General features: G+C 33.4%; 1 protein-coding gene across 1 annotated transcript in view; it reads left to right on the forward strand.

The window, feature by feature from the left end:
* AOPEP (aminopeptidase O (putative)) overlaps positions 1–14,580 on the forward strand; it is a 504,306-nt gene that overhangs the window by 29,758 nt on the left and 459,968 nt on the right. The window contains 1 exon segment of the mRNA XM_074281675.1: positions 13,292–14,199. Within this exon segment, the coding sequence (XP_074137776.1) occupies positions 13,415–14,199 (785 nt within the window). The 5' untranslated portion in view covers positions 13,292–13,414.

The raw sequence follows: 14,580 nt of genomic DNA on the forward strand, positions 1-14,580 counted from the left end.
TATTATGTAAAGGAGAATCAGATCATCCGTGACTGCAAAGACAAGTGGGACATATGTATAATAATTTGTAATGGATATACTTAGTATGCATACTATGGTTTAGGTTGGAAACTATGTAAAAAGTGGCCTAACAATAATGGCCTAACAATAATTCATCAAGCTCTCTGGGGCTGGCTTAAACACTCTTTCTTTTTCCTGTACTGCCAAAATAAGAAACTATTGCTGTTTTATGTAGCATGACATGGAAACCAAAATAGCATCTAAGTGAATCTTCTGAAAATATGGGCTGTTCAGCCCCAGGAAAATAACCCAAGAAGTATTCTAGACTGCAACCTCTGTCCTGCCTCATCAAAGTTCTTAGAAACAGTAAATTCAGCATGGGAAGAGAAACATTGAAGAAATGACCTTATGGTCTTGTTACAGAAAAAGTGACTGAAGAGTGGTTTAACAAACTAGAATTCCAGGTCTTTCCTTCCCCATTTCCCAGTACCCCCAGCTCAGGACCATGTTGGCTCCGAGTATCTCTGTCATTAGTGGAGGTTGTAGATTTAGTCACAGACTTCTGAAATTAACCCCCAAGGGATCTTCTCCTAGGAAAGGTTGAGGCCCTATTTTTCTTGGTCTTTCTCATGCCCCAATCCTATATCCATATTGGCTCAGGGCAGCTCTTTCTCCTTTGTCACAGACTTTTGCTTTGGCAGTTGCCCAGAGAGCTTGCTTCTAGGGCAGGTTGAGATCTATAAATCAAAGCAACCACAAAGCTCAAGAGGAAGGAAAGTAAGTTGCTGTTGGAGTTGTGTGGGGCCTAGATGACAACGTAGCAACAGAAGAGACCCAAAAGGGCAGTGCTATTTACATCTAAAGTAGTGCAGAGGAAGAAACAGGAAACTAGCAAAAAGAGATAAATATGGAAAAGAAATCCAATTGCAAAGACATCTTAGAATGCCCTCTTAGCAATGCCCCACATCATCTTTAAGCAGAGATCAGATGACCATCTCTATGTTATAATGGGATTCCTTGCTGTATGGTTTGGAGGAGTTGGCTGCTCAGGTTACTTGCAGTTCTTAAATTCTGTGATTCTATGACCATCCTTCAACTTCCCTTTCCTCCCTCTCCCCCTTTCTTCCTTACTTTTTTCTTTCTTTCTAACTTCCTACCCTTTCCCCCCCCCCTTCTTTCAATTAGGTTTCCCTGTCTTTCCTGGAATGGAAGTAGAGAAGCTACTCATAGACCCAATTCATATATTAGTTATGAATTCATATATTAGTTTTGACCAGCTCCATTTCTAACCTGAACAAGTTCACTTCTCCTTGGGCAACTTGGTAGACTGATTCCCAGGGTCTTACCTTTTGTTATGTAAACCTTTGATTCAGCCCACTGTTTTCAGAACATCTGAGCTCAAGAGATATGCCAGCTTTGCCTCCTTAGTAGCTAAGCTTTATTTTTATCGATAAAAAATTTTTATCAAAGGGAATTGAATCAAAATCTCCTGAAAAAAGATGAAAGTATTACAAGGCTCATGAAATAGTGCAGCAATTTTTAGAACAATCAAAGAATTAAGTGAAAATGATAGAGATAAATAAAAACAGAAATTAGAAATCTCTACCATAGGGTTGAGGGTTAAGGATAATAATGTGCAGCTGAGAGGGGAGAAAAGAGAAAAGGAGTTGCCAGTAGCTTCTAAAAAATTGGTAGGAAGAAAGTCTTTTGGTACCAGGTTTCTTTGCCTTCCAGTGCCTAATGAGATCTTTTCAAGAGATGGTAAAAGGGGAAGGTTCTTAGCAGCCCATATGTGCTAAGGTCCAAAAATTCCAACATTTTTAAGAAGAGACTAGAGAACAAAAGACTTTCTATAATGGTAATCTCTCTGAAAAAGAGTAGTAGAATTGGAATGCCAAAAATGCAGAGGAATGAGGAAAATCAGTAGAAAAAATTAAAAAACAAGTTTGGAAGAATACTTAACATGATAGAGCTACAAAACAAGAATACTGAACTTGAAGATAAAATGTGAAGAGTTAGTTTGAAGTTTATAAAACTACCAGAAAAAAAAAAAACATAGAAAAGAAAATCTGAATATCATATTTTAAGAAAAAATTATCAATAAGCCTTAGATGCAGATAGCAATGTACATCTTCAGAGACACAAATCTGAAATTTATCTCCCAAGAAACATTATAGTCAACTTTTCAAAACTAAAATATCAAATAACATTTTTCAGGGAAGAAAACCCTTTTACACTTCAAAGAGAACAGATAAGAATAGCACAGTTGAAAATGGCATAATTAGTGCAATAATTACAGGAGATTTCAGTATTTCCCTCTCAAACCCAGATAAGTCCAAATACTTTAAAAGAATCATGTGAGCCCATAGTTATATATTCCCCTGTTGTACTAATATAATGATTCTGTCAAAATACAAATTAGAAAGTCTGGTATAAGCTTCTTGAAATCACACTAGCTTTTTTATAAATCCTCTAAACTTTTCTTGATACCCACTAACCTTTAATAATTCATTCTAGAATTTTCCTAGAAATTGAAGTAAAATATGCTTTTTAGTGTTTTTGAGGTGGGCAAATATAATATTCTTAGTTCTGTTTTCTGGAGGTCTTTGGGGTAGCCTTCTTTTCAGCAGATTAATCACCACAAGAGTAGCCAGGTGTTAAAGTCCAAAAGTCTTTATTGTCTCCTTTGCCTAGTATTCAGCTAGCTTTCTCCTGGCCTTCAGAGGGGACTTGGTTTCAGTGAAGAAAATGCAGGAGGATAGGCCAGCCACCAGGAACCTGACTAAAGATGGAATTAAATCTCTGAGTTCCCCTTGGCTTATATGCTCTATTCTAAGTATAAACCAATTATTATATCACTAGGAAACCATTATTTGTTGTAAGATTAAATCAATCATACTGAATTTATAGAACTATTAATCACCATGCTAAACTAGATAACCATTGTCTCATCAATTCCACTGACTTAACACCTTGTAAGAATCCTTGTTTCAGAGTTCTGGCCCATAACAGGCACACCATTCAACAGACCATTTTAATTATTTAGACATGTTACCACATCCTGTACCAGGGTAATAGCATTCTTAGAGGAGAGAAGTAACCATATGAGAAATCTTAAGAAGGTAGAATTCATGGGACTTGACAACAAATTAGACATGGTAGGTTGAGACATAGTGAGAAATCAAGTACCATATCTACATTTGACCCCCAAGTAATTGGGAACATGGTAGTATTAAAAGCATTTGGAAAAAGGAAGAAGAAAGAAGGGTAGAAACACAATGAGTTCATTTTTGGACATGTTGAATGTCAGGTGATGTGTTAAACACTAAGAAAAGGAATTCAAATAAGGGAATTCAAACAATTCCCCCCACCTCCCTGCCATAATACAAATATATTTAGAATGAATCCTTAAAGATGATTTAATTGAAAAAAGTTTTAAGTTTTTAAAAGAATTATATTTTTCCCAAGTGCATGTAAAAACGATTTTTAACATTTGTTTTTAAAACTTTGATTCCAGATTTTCCTTTTCTTCCCCCTCTTTCCATTGAGTTCTACTAAGAACTTTTCCCAGTCCTTTCCCTAGTCTTAGTATTTCCCTTAATCACTATCCCCACTGTGTGTATGTATATATTATATATACATATATACACACACATACACATACATACATATATATATTATATAATTGTTTGCAGGTTGCCTCCTTTATTGGGTTGTGAACGCCTTAATAGTTTTTTAACCTTTCTTTGTATACCCATTACTTAACACTCAGTATTATAGGTTATACATGTGTAGTTATGCAAAACATTTCCATTATTGTCATGTAAAAAATAGACCAAAAAACTTCAAGAAAAATATAGAATATAAAAAGTATGCTTCAATTTGTATTCAGACACCATCATTTCTTTCTGTGGAGATGGATAGCATTCCTCATTGTAAGTCCTTTAGACTTGTCCTGAATCACTGTATTGCTGAGAATATTAAGTTATTCAATGCTGATTATCTTACAATATTGTTGTTACTTTGTACACTGTACATTTCATTTTGTATCAGCTTATGTAAGTCTTTCCAAGTTTTTTTTGAAAGCATGCTGTTCATTTCTTATAATCCAATAATATTTCATTTTAATCACATACCACAGTTTATTTATCCATTACTCAGTTTATGGGCATCCTCTCAATTTTTTAATTCTTTGTCCCAGAAAGGAGCTGCTATAAATGTTTTTATACATATAGGTCTTTTTTCTTTTTTTGTCTCTTTTGGGATGTAGATCTAGGAGTGGTATTGCGAGGCCAAAAGGTATGCATAGTTTTATGCCCTTTGGGCATAGTTCCAAATTGTTCTACAAAAAGATTAAATCAGTTCACATCTTCACCAAAAGAGTATTAATGTCTCGTTTTTCCCATATTCCCTCCACTATTTGTCATTTTCCTTTTCTTTCCTATTAGCCAAATCTAATATGAAATAGTATCTCAGGATTCTTTTAATTTCCATTTCTCCGATCAATAGTGAATTATAGCTTTATTTCATACGTCTATAGATAGCTTTGATTACTTTATCAAAAAGTGTTAATTTCTTTTAATCATTTATCATTTGGGGAGTAGCTTTTATTTTTATAAATTTGACTTTTTTCTCTTTATCAGAGAAACTTGCTTTACATTTTTTCACATTTGCTTTTGCTAACTGCATTTTCCTCCATTCTCCTCTCCCCTTTATTCTCTTCTCTCTCCTTTTGTGTTGTCCCTCCTCAAAAGTATTTTGCTTTTCACTACTCCGTTCCCTAAGCTTCCCTCTCTTTTGTCATTTCTCTTCCCATCCCCATCCCTTTCTCCTCCTACTTTCCTATAAAGTAAGATAGATTTTTATACTCAATTAGTGTGTATGTTATGCCCTCTTTGAGCCAATTCTGATGAGAATAAGATTTACTCACTCCCTCTTACCTCCCTCCTCTTCCCCTTGTGTGGGATATAAAAAAAGACCCTTACTCAAAATGACTACTCAGAGTTTCTCAAAGTAGAAAACAGATTGTTTATTATAGTGTCTCATGAGAGGCGGGGCAGTCCCCCTGAGAGATAGAAACTCACAGTAAGAGGCCCACTCCCTTGAGAGTGTGCACAGTTTTTATACATTTCAGAAATCCCACCCTCTATATGTTACTACATAAGTCTTTTATTCTCTTATTTGGCTAGTAGAATGCAGTAAATGAGATAATGGTATTGCTCCTTTGGCCACATATACTTTAAATTCCTTCTTTGGACAATGGAATGTAGTCCAGGCCTTATCCAGAGAAGCCAAAACTGAGGCCTCAAGGCTTCAGCCAATTGAACAGCCAATTGATCAATATGTGTTTGAGCTATAAGTTCTTTACCTTTCCCACACACCCTCCACTGTAAAAGCTTTTTTTCTTGGCTATTTTGCAAGAAACAATTTACCCTATTTTTCTCTCTGTTTCCCTTTCTGCAAATACATTCCTCTTTTACTCTTTAGTTTTATTTGATGAGATGTTATTCCTTCATATTCAACTCATACCTGTGCCCTCTGTGTCTATATATTCCTTCTAATTGCTCTAATTATGAGAAAGTTCTTATGAGTCACAAATATCATCTTCCCATGGAGGGGAACCTTCTTAAGTCCCTTATGATTTATCTTGGCTGTTTACCTTTTTATTCTTCTCTTGAATCTTTCAGTTAAAAGCCAGATTTTCTATTCAGCTCTGGTCTTTTCATCATATATGTTTGAAAATCCTCCATTTCATTGAATATTCTCCTCCCCTCCCCCCAAGCATTATACTCAGTTTTGTTGGGTAGGTGATTCTTGATTGTAATCCAATTTCCTTTGCCCTCCAGAATATCATATCCCAAGACCTCCAATACTTTAATGCAAAAGCTGGTAAATCTTGTGTTATCCTGACTATTACTCCACAGTATTTGAATTGTTTCTTTCTGGATGCTTGCAATAGTTTCTTTTTGATCTAGTAGCTCTGAAATTTGGCTATGATATTCCCGGGAGTTTTCATTTTGGGATCTCTTTCATGAGGAGATTGATAGATTTTTTAAATTTATATTTTATCCTCTGATTCTAGAGTATCAGGACAGTTTTCCTTGATCATTTCTTTTTTATTTTTTTTTTATTATTATAGCTTTTTATTTACCAGATATATGCATGGGTAATTTTACAGCATTGACAATTGCCAAAACCTTTTGTTCAAATTTTTCCCCTCCTTCCCCCTCCTCCCCCAGATGGCAGGTTGACCAATACATGTTAAATATGTTAAAGTATAAATGAAATACAATATATCATGTCCAAACAGTTATTTTGCTGTACAAAAAGAATTAAACTTTGAAATAGTTTACAATTAGCCTGTGAAGGAAATAAAAAACGCAGGAGGACAAAAATAGAGGGATTGGGAATTCTATGTAGTGATTCATAGTCATCTTCCAGAGTTCTTTTACTAGATGTAGCTGGTTCAATTCATTATTGCTCTATTGGAATTGATTTGGTTCATCTCATTGTTGAAGAGGGCCAGAATTGATCATCGTATAGTATTGTTGTTGAAGTATATAATGATCTCCTGGTCCTGCTCATTTCACTTAGCATCAGTTCATGTAAGTCTCTCCAGGCCTTTCTGAAATCATCCTCCTGGCCATTTCTTACAGAACAATAATATTCGATAACATTCATATACCACAATTTATTCAGCCATTCTCCAATTGATGGACATCCACTCAGTTTCCAGTTTCTGGCCACTACAAAGAGGGCTGCCACAAACATTCTTGCACATACAGGTCTTTTTCCCTTCTTTAAAATCTCTTTGGGATATAAGCCCAGTAGTAACACTGCTGGCTCATAGGGTATGCACAGTTTAATAACTTTTAGAGCATAGTTTCAAATTGCTCTCCAGAATGGCTGGATGTATTCATAAGTTCCATCAACAATGTATCCTTGATAATTTCTTGAAAGATGATGTTTAGGCTCTTTAAAAATATTATTATGGCTTTTTAGGTAGTCCAATTATTTTTAAATTATCTCTCCTGGGTCTATTTTTCAGGTCAGTTGTTTTTCCAATGAACTATTTCAGTCTTCTATTTTTTTCATTATTTTGATTTGATCTTACTGTTTCTTGATTTCTCATAGAGTCATAAGTTTCTATTTGCTCAGTTCTAATTTCTATGGAATTATTCTCTTCAGTGAGGTTTTGTACTTTTTCATTAGGCCAATTCTACTTTTTAAAGGTTTTTTTTCCTTCCATGAGTTTTTGTGTTTCAGAGGGCATGGGATATGATATCTGGAAAGCAAAGACGTTAGGATTACAACCAAAAATTCTTTCCATTTTACCAATTCTGCTTTTTAAGGCATTCTTCTCATTGGCTTTTTTTTAAACCTCCTTTATCTTTTGGCTATATATATATATATATATATATATATATGTATATATGTATATATATATATATATATACACACACACACACACACACATATACATGTATATATATGTATATGAATGAAAATTATATATTATATATTATTTTCCACAATTAGGTGTAAAAGAACTTTTTTAAACATTTGTTTTTAAAACTTTGCTTTTCAGATTCCTCTTCTTCCCACTGAGAAAGCATATGTGAAGTTATGTAAAACAATTCCATATAAGTCATATAATGAAAGAATATATAGATCTCCCCTCTCTGTTAGGATTCTTACAAGGTATTAAGACAGTAGAATTGATAGAGACAATAATTATCTAATTTAGTATGGCTCAGTATGATTGATCTGATCCTACAAGGAGATGTTATGGGCCGGAACTTGAAACAAGGTACTAAGTGGAATTGAGGATTAAATCTAGTTTAACATAATGGTTTTCTAGTGATATAATGATTGGTGTACTCAGTATACTGCATATAAGCAAGAAACTCTCAGGGCCAGACACAAAAGCCACTTTCAGAGGTGGAGACAGATTCATTCCATTTTCCACCTTTGTGCTGGCTGGAGGCTGAAGTACAAACCTTTGGATTCCGAGACATTCGGAGGGAGCTAGAGACAGAAGTTAGCAGAGGCAAAGAACTAGAGGCAAGATCTGGAAGGGCTCCAGAAAACTAGCCGAGCCCTAAGTGAAGGAGATAAGATTTTGACAGAGACAATAAAGGATTTTGGACTTTAATCCCTGGCTGCATTTGAGGAGATTATTACATTGAACTGAAATGAAGGCTGCCTCCAGAAGCCCCTTAAGAAACCTGCTCCCAGACAATATTACACTTTAGAGAAGAACATTACACCCCTCTCTTAAACACCCTCAAAAAAAAGAAAGTAAACAAAAAAGTATGCTTCAATTTGTATTCAGATAGAATCAGTTCTCTCTTTGAGTATGGATACCATTTTTCATCATAAGTCCTTCAGAGTAGCCTTGACATTTTATTACTGATAATAGCAAATTCATTTACATCTGATCATCTCACAGCATTGCTATTATTTTGAACATAGTACATTTCACTTTCCATGAACTCATGGAGAATTTTCCAGGTTTTTCTGAACATTTTACTCATCATTTGTTAGAACAATAGTATTCCAAAATACTCACATGCCATAGTATATTCAGACATTTCCTACTTGATGAATATCCCCTAATGTTAGGATTACAAAGTGAGAACTCAGGTTGTCTGGACAGTAACAAGGTGAGTCACTTAATCTCTCCTCTCCCAGACCCTAAATTCCCAGTTTTTTGCCCTATGAAAAGAGCTGTGTGTTTTTTCCCTGTTGATCTGATTTTTTTTGTCTGTGTGCAGCATGACAAATAAGGAAATATGTTTAAAAGAATTGCACATGTTTAGCTTAGATTGCTTGCTGTCTTGGTAAGAGGGGAAGAGAGAAAAAAAAACTTTAGAACAAAAAGATTAATGTTGAAAATTATCTTTGAAAGTATTTGGAAAAATAAAATACTATTAGAATAGTAATAATAATGATGATACACCTAAAAAACAAAAAAAGCTGCTATAAATAATTTTCTACATATAGGTCATTTTCTTTTCTTAAAAATAAATTTGGGATATATGCCTGTTAGTGGTATTGGTAGGTCAAAGAATAAGTATGATTTTATAACCCTTTGGACATAGTTCCAAATTGCTCTATGGAATGATTGAATCAGTTCACAATTCCACTAATAATTTACTAATATCTCATTTTCCCCATATTCCTTGACATTTGTCATTTTCCTTTTCGGGCCGATTAGCCAATCTAATAATTATAAGACTACCTCAGAATTGTTTTAATTTGCATATCTCCAATAAATAGTGTGTTGGAGTGTTTTGTTTTGTTTTTTTTTAACATGGCTATAAATGGCTTGATTTGTTCATCTGAAAACTGTAATTATCTTTTGTTCATTTATCAGTTGGGGAATGGCTCTTATTTTTTTATAAATTTGCCTTAGTTTCCTATGCATTTGAGAAATGAGGGCTTCATTAGAGAAACTTGCTTGAAAATTCATTTTATAATTTTATACTTACTATTGCTAACTGTATATCTCCCCCTATTTAGTCTATTCTCTCTTTTCTTTCATTTTATCCTTCTTCAAAATATTTTGCTTCTGATCAGCCCCTCCACCCAATGTTTCCTCTCTTCTATCAACTCCCTCTCCACTCCCATCCCTTTCTCCTTCCTTTCCTGCAGGGTAAAATAGATTTCTATGCCCTTCCCACTGTGAAAGCTTTTTCTTGCCTCATTTATAGTAGATAATGTGCCATTCCACCTTTCACTTTTACTTTCTCATAGTACATTTCTCTCTTCATCTTTTTTTTTTTTTAGTTATTATCTCTTCATATTCAATTTGCACCTGTGCTCTTTGTATAAATTTCTAACTAATAATGCAAATAGTCTCTATTATGAGAAGTAATGAGAATAATGAAAAAGTTTTATGTATGTATGTATTTGTGGATATACAAGTATCATCCTTCCAAGTAGGAGTATAAACAGAATAATCTTATTGAGTCCCTTATGATTTCCCTTTCCTGATTACCCCTATATCCTTCTCCTGAGACCTTATTTGAAGCTCAAATTTTCTAATCTGTTTTGTTTTTTCATCTCAAATGCTTGAACAGCTTCTATTTTATTGAATGCTCACTTTTCCCCTGAAACATTGAACTTAATTTGGCTAGGTAGGTAATTTTTGGCTGTAATCCTATCTTTTTTCCTTTTCCAGATATCATATTCCATGCCCTCTGATCCTTTAATATAGAAGCTGCTATATCTTGTGTTATCTTGACAATATCTCCACTGTATTTAAATTGCTTCTTTTTTGAATGCTTGCAATATTTTCTTCTTGACCTTGGAGTTCTGGAATTTGGCAATAATATTCCTGGGAGTTTTAATTTGGGGCTCTCTTTCAGGAGGTGATCTATGGATTATTTCAATTTCTAGTTTACCTTCAGGTTTTAGAATGTTTTTGTTTTGTTTTGTTTTGTTTTGTTTTGTTTTTGATATTTTCTTGATAGATGATATCTAGACTTTTTTTTTTTTATCATGACTTTCAAGTAGTCCAATAATATTTTTGTGGTAGCAAAGAACTAGAAATAAAGTAAATAGATACCTATTAATTGAGGAATGTGCAGTACTATATCTCAAAGTATTTGCTATATTCTAGCTGATAAATGGTGAAAGGATATGAACAAGCAATTTTCTTTTTTAATATAGCATTTTGTTTTTTCAAATATATGCAAAGATAATTCTTAACATTCACCTTTGTAAAACTTTTTGTTCTAAATTTTTCTTCCTTCTTCCTTTACCTCAGCCTTCTCCAAGATAGCAAGTAATCTAATATAGGTTAAACAGGGGTAATTCTTCTAAACATATTTCCATGTTCATCATGCTTTGCAAAAAAAAAAAATCAGCTCAAAAGCAAAATAAAACAAACTACAACAACAAAAAGGTGAAATTCAGCCTCCATAGTTCTCTCTAAGGATGTGGATGTTGCTTTTCATCATGTCTATTGAAATTGCCTTGAATCACCTATCTTTTCTACCTCATCTCCAATGTCCATAGAAAAAAGAAGAGGCAGCTATAATACAGAAGACTGATATGCCATAATTCTTACCTTTCTGATTGTATTTGTAAAACGCTTTGTAAATTTTCAAGTATTCCACAAATGCTATTATTTTTGTTGTTATTAACATTATTAGTTTTACTCCTACTCTTAATACTACCAGCATTAGCATTACCACCCAGGACCCATTTTAGCCCTTACGTTCTCCATGAAATTTAATGATTTGAAATACATAGGTTTTTCTCCTATTTCTAAACATCTGTGTTTTTTTTTGTTGTTGTTGTTATTGTTTTGTCAGTGCTACACAGTTTGGCTGGCTTCTCATTGTTTCAGAAGTGTTTAGTCTTCTTTCCCCCAATAAATAGTAAGTTACTTGAGGGCATACACTATATATCATACTTCTTTTTGTATAATTGCAGAATGTATTATGCCATGCTGGACACACAGTGATATTACACTAAATTCATGTTTTAGGAAGCATACCAGTTAAAGGAAGTGCAAAAGGAAAACTTTTTAAAGGAAATAATATAATTAATCTTTTGTAGTGCTTTTAGTAAAATTTTTAAATGTTTTTGTTTTCTGGTGTCGGGGTTTTTCTGTGAACCACTTTTCATCATCGGGATCATTTTCTTCTTTAAATTAGGTAACTTTACAGTGTCTGGCATTTAGAATTATACCATGTAGTTTTATACAGAATATCTCAAAAATCTTAGTGAAGTTTTAAGCTATTAAATTTTAAAACTGAATTAAGACTTTTGGGACATTCTATGTTATTGAGCAGTAAAATCAATTGTGATTCCTGTTATGCATGAAAATTTCTTAAAATTGATAGCTTTATGAGTTGTCTCAAAGCTAATAAAAATAATCAGATGCCTATTATGTCTTTGTAGTCAAATAATTTTTTAACAATTGTGATCAAACTGTCAAATATGAAACTTTCAAGTCCATTTTCTTCTAATGTAGATATATCACTTTAAACAGATGGAAACAGGAATTTTTTTTTTCTTAAAAAACAAGGAAGTAATAGAATTTGGGGGAGTAATAAAATAAACTCATGTTGATTTTTAGAAATGCAGAAATATACTAACGTTTTTGATTTGATAACATTTAATTGTTTTTATTGTTGTTTAGACATAAGCTATATTTTCCCTATATTTGGCTAACATAACACCTAATTATGGCCTGTTGTCAGTGTTAGTTTTTAATTTGTACCTATGTTTATTGTTTCTTTTCTTAGAGCTCTTATTTCAGAATTATACCTAGCATTCTAAAGATAGCCTAGGTTTTTTCATTCATATTGCTTTCTTTAATATTATATACACTTTCTCCCTAAGATTTTTTTTATTCTTTTCTTCAAAGGAAGAAAACACAACATGCTAAAAAAAATTATACAAAGAATAAAGTACTATCAAATAATTTTTTTGAGCTAGATTGTTACAAAAATATAAAATATGCTTTGAATCAAAATTTTTATGGTGAACTTATACATTTTGTTGTAACAGCTGTTGCTGCATTTTAATTTCTTTTTTCCTATTATAGGTATTTGCATATTTTCTTTTCAAAAAAGAAAACCTTTTGTTTGCCATAAGAAAGCTATTATCTAGAATGTTAATGGGTTTTCAGCTATTAAGATGTAATGATATACTTGAGCATTTAACTATAAATATAAAAATCTCTATGAACAATCTCAAAGGAATACTTAGAATGTACTTCTACTAAATTGGCTCATTTTCTTGTAATATACTAGAATTGTTGATATAAGTTCAGTCCTAATGTGAAAAGTACATTAATCCTTGGAGTTATATTGTATGTATTACATTATTATTCTCAAAGAATAAAATATATGAAGCTACTTAGTCTTTGTCCTGACTTGTTTCTTAGTATCACAGGAGAAGAACAATCACTTCATTTGATGCACAAAATTAGAGATGATGCGTTTAACATTTTAAAAAATTGTGAAATAATCTAGTAAATTTTCCTTTACATAACAGATCTTTAATAAAATAAGAGTTGTTATACTAAAAGCAAAATCTTTTGGTCTTATTGCATACCATTTCATTCAATTGATAAATAGAAATACTTATTAGATGTTCATTAGACCACTTTCTTTTATATTAATGAGATAAATTTGTTTTCCTTCTAGATACATACTCTCCTTATCGAAAAGAACTATTTATGGGCAGTAGTTAACTCTTAAAAATGGCAATTTTAATAGCACTTGTTTTTACAATTTCCTCTAATTGTCTTTTTCCTCTTGGTTAAAAGATTGACATTTGTGGAGCTGTAATTCCTGCATCAAGGACTTATTAACAAACAAGGATTTGGATGGAAGATTAAAAGGGTGTGAAAGTTGAAATCAGCAGAGCTGCTGACCAACATAATAAGACAATGGAGACTGTATTAGACCCTTCCAAAGATGATCTGCCTCTCATGGCCAACACTAACCACATACTTGTAAAGCACTATGTGTTGGATTTGGATGTGGATTTTGAGAGCCATGTCATTGAAGGTGCCATCATCATCTTCCTTGAGCCTGGAAGTGGATGCAAGAAGCTGAGTGGTGCTGATGGAGGAGCTGGCCAGTCAGAGTCAAATCAATCCAACAAAGTTGAGACATCTCAACCTTGCCACATTCCAGGTGGATTTTCATCCGAAATGAGATCTCAAGATTTTGCTGACTGTGACAAAAGTGAAAAGAACGCTTCTGATAGAAATAGTAACCATAGCAACAGAGAACAAATTTATAGGATTTCTAGTTCAAAGAACTTCCATGACCCAGGGGATCTTGGAAGTGAGGATTTTTTGCTTATACTGGACTGCTGTGATTTAACTGTGTTAAAGGTCGAGGAGGTAGATGTTGCTGCTGTGCCAGGTATTGAAAGATTTACAAAGTCTACTAAGCAAACTGATGTTTCTAAGAAGCTTAAAAATCAGATTGTGCATGAACTTGTAACTCTCCCTGCAGATCATTGGAGGGAACAGTTTTATTATTATGCTTGCTGCAGCCAAGCTCCTGGCTGTGGAGAACTTCTGTTCACCTCTAGCACCTGGAGCTTAGAAATCAGGAAAATGGGGGTTATGACAGCCACTGACTTTCCTCACATCCTAAGAATATGGTACAAAACAAAGCCTGAAGGGAGATCTGTTACATGGACCACAGACCAAAATGGCAGGTAGGTTAATTAAGAGTTGTGCAATTGCGTAGAGTAGGAGGCAGGCATTCACAATAATGCTTTGAGTCAAAGGACTAAATCAAGATGCTCATTTTATTCATTCTGTAGCACTGGCATTCATACACAAAGAAATAGATCAACTCCTATGTTTGGTAAATACTTGATACTACTGCATCCCTTAAGCCTAGATGAAAAGATATGTTAATGTTATGCATTATTGAACAAGAACATTGGGATGTAAGCAGAATTATTAAATCTAAAATCTAACATTCCATTTGGAATTTGATGTTTTTCTTGCAGAGGTGGGTGATATATACTCCTAGGAAGATACTTAAACTTCTATGCTATTCCTACTTTGAGATATAAATAGCAATGAAGATT

The sequence above is a fragment of the Sminthopsis crassicaudata genome, chromosome 1 (assembly GCF_048593235.1).
Source record: "Sminthopsis crassicaudata isolate SCR6 chromosome 1, ASM4859323v1, whole genome shotgun sequence".
Classification (NCBI taxonomy): Eukaryota; Metazoa; Chordata; class Mammalia; order Dasyuromorphia; family Dasyuridae; genus Sminthopsis; species Sminthopsis crassicaudata.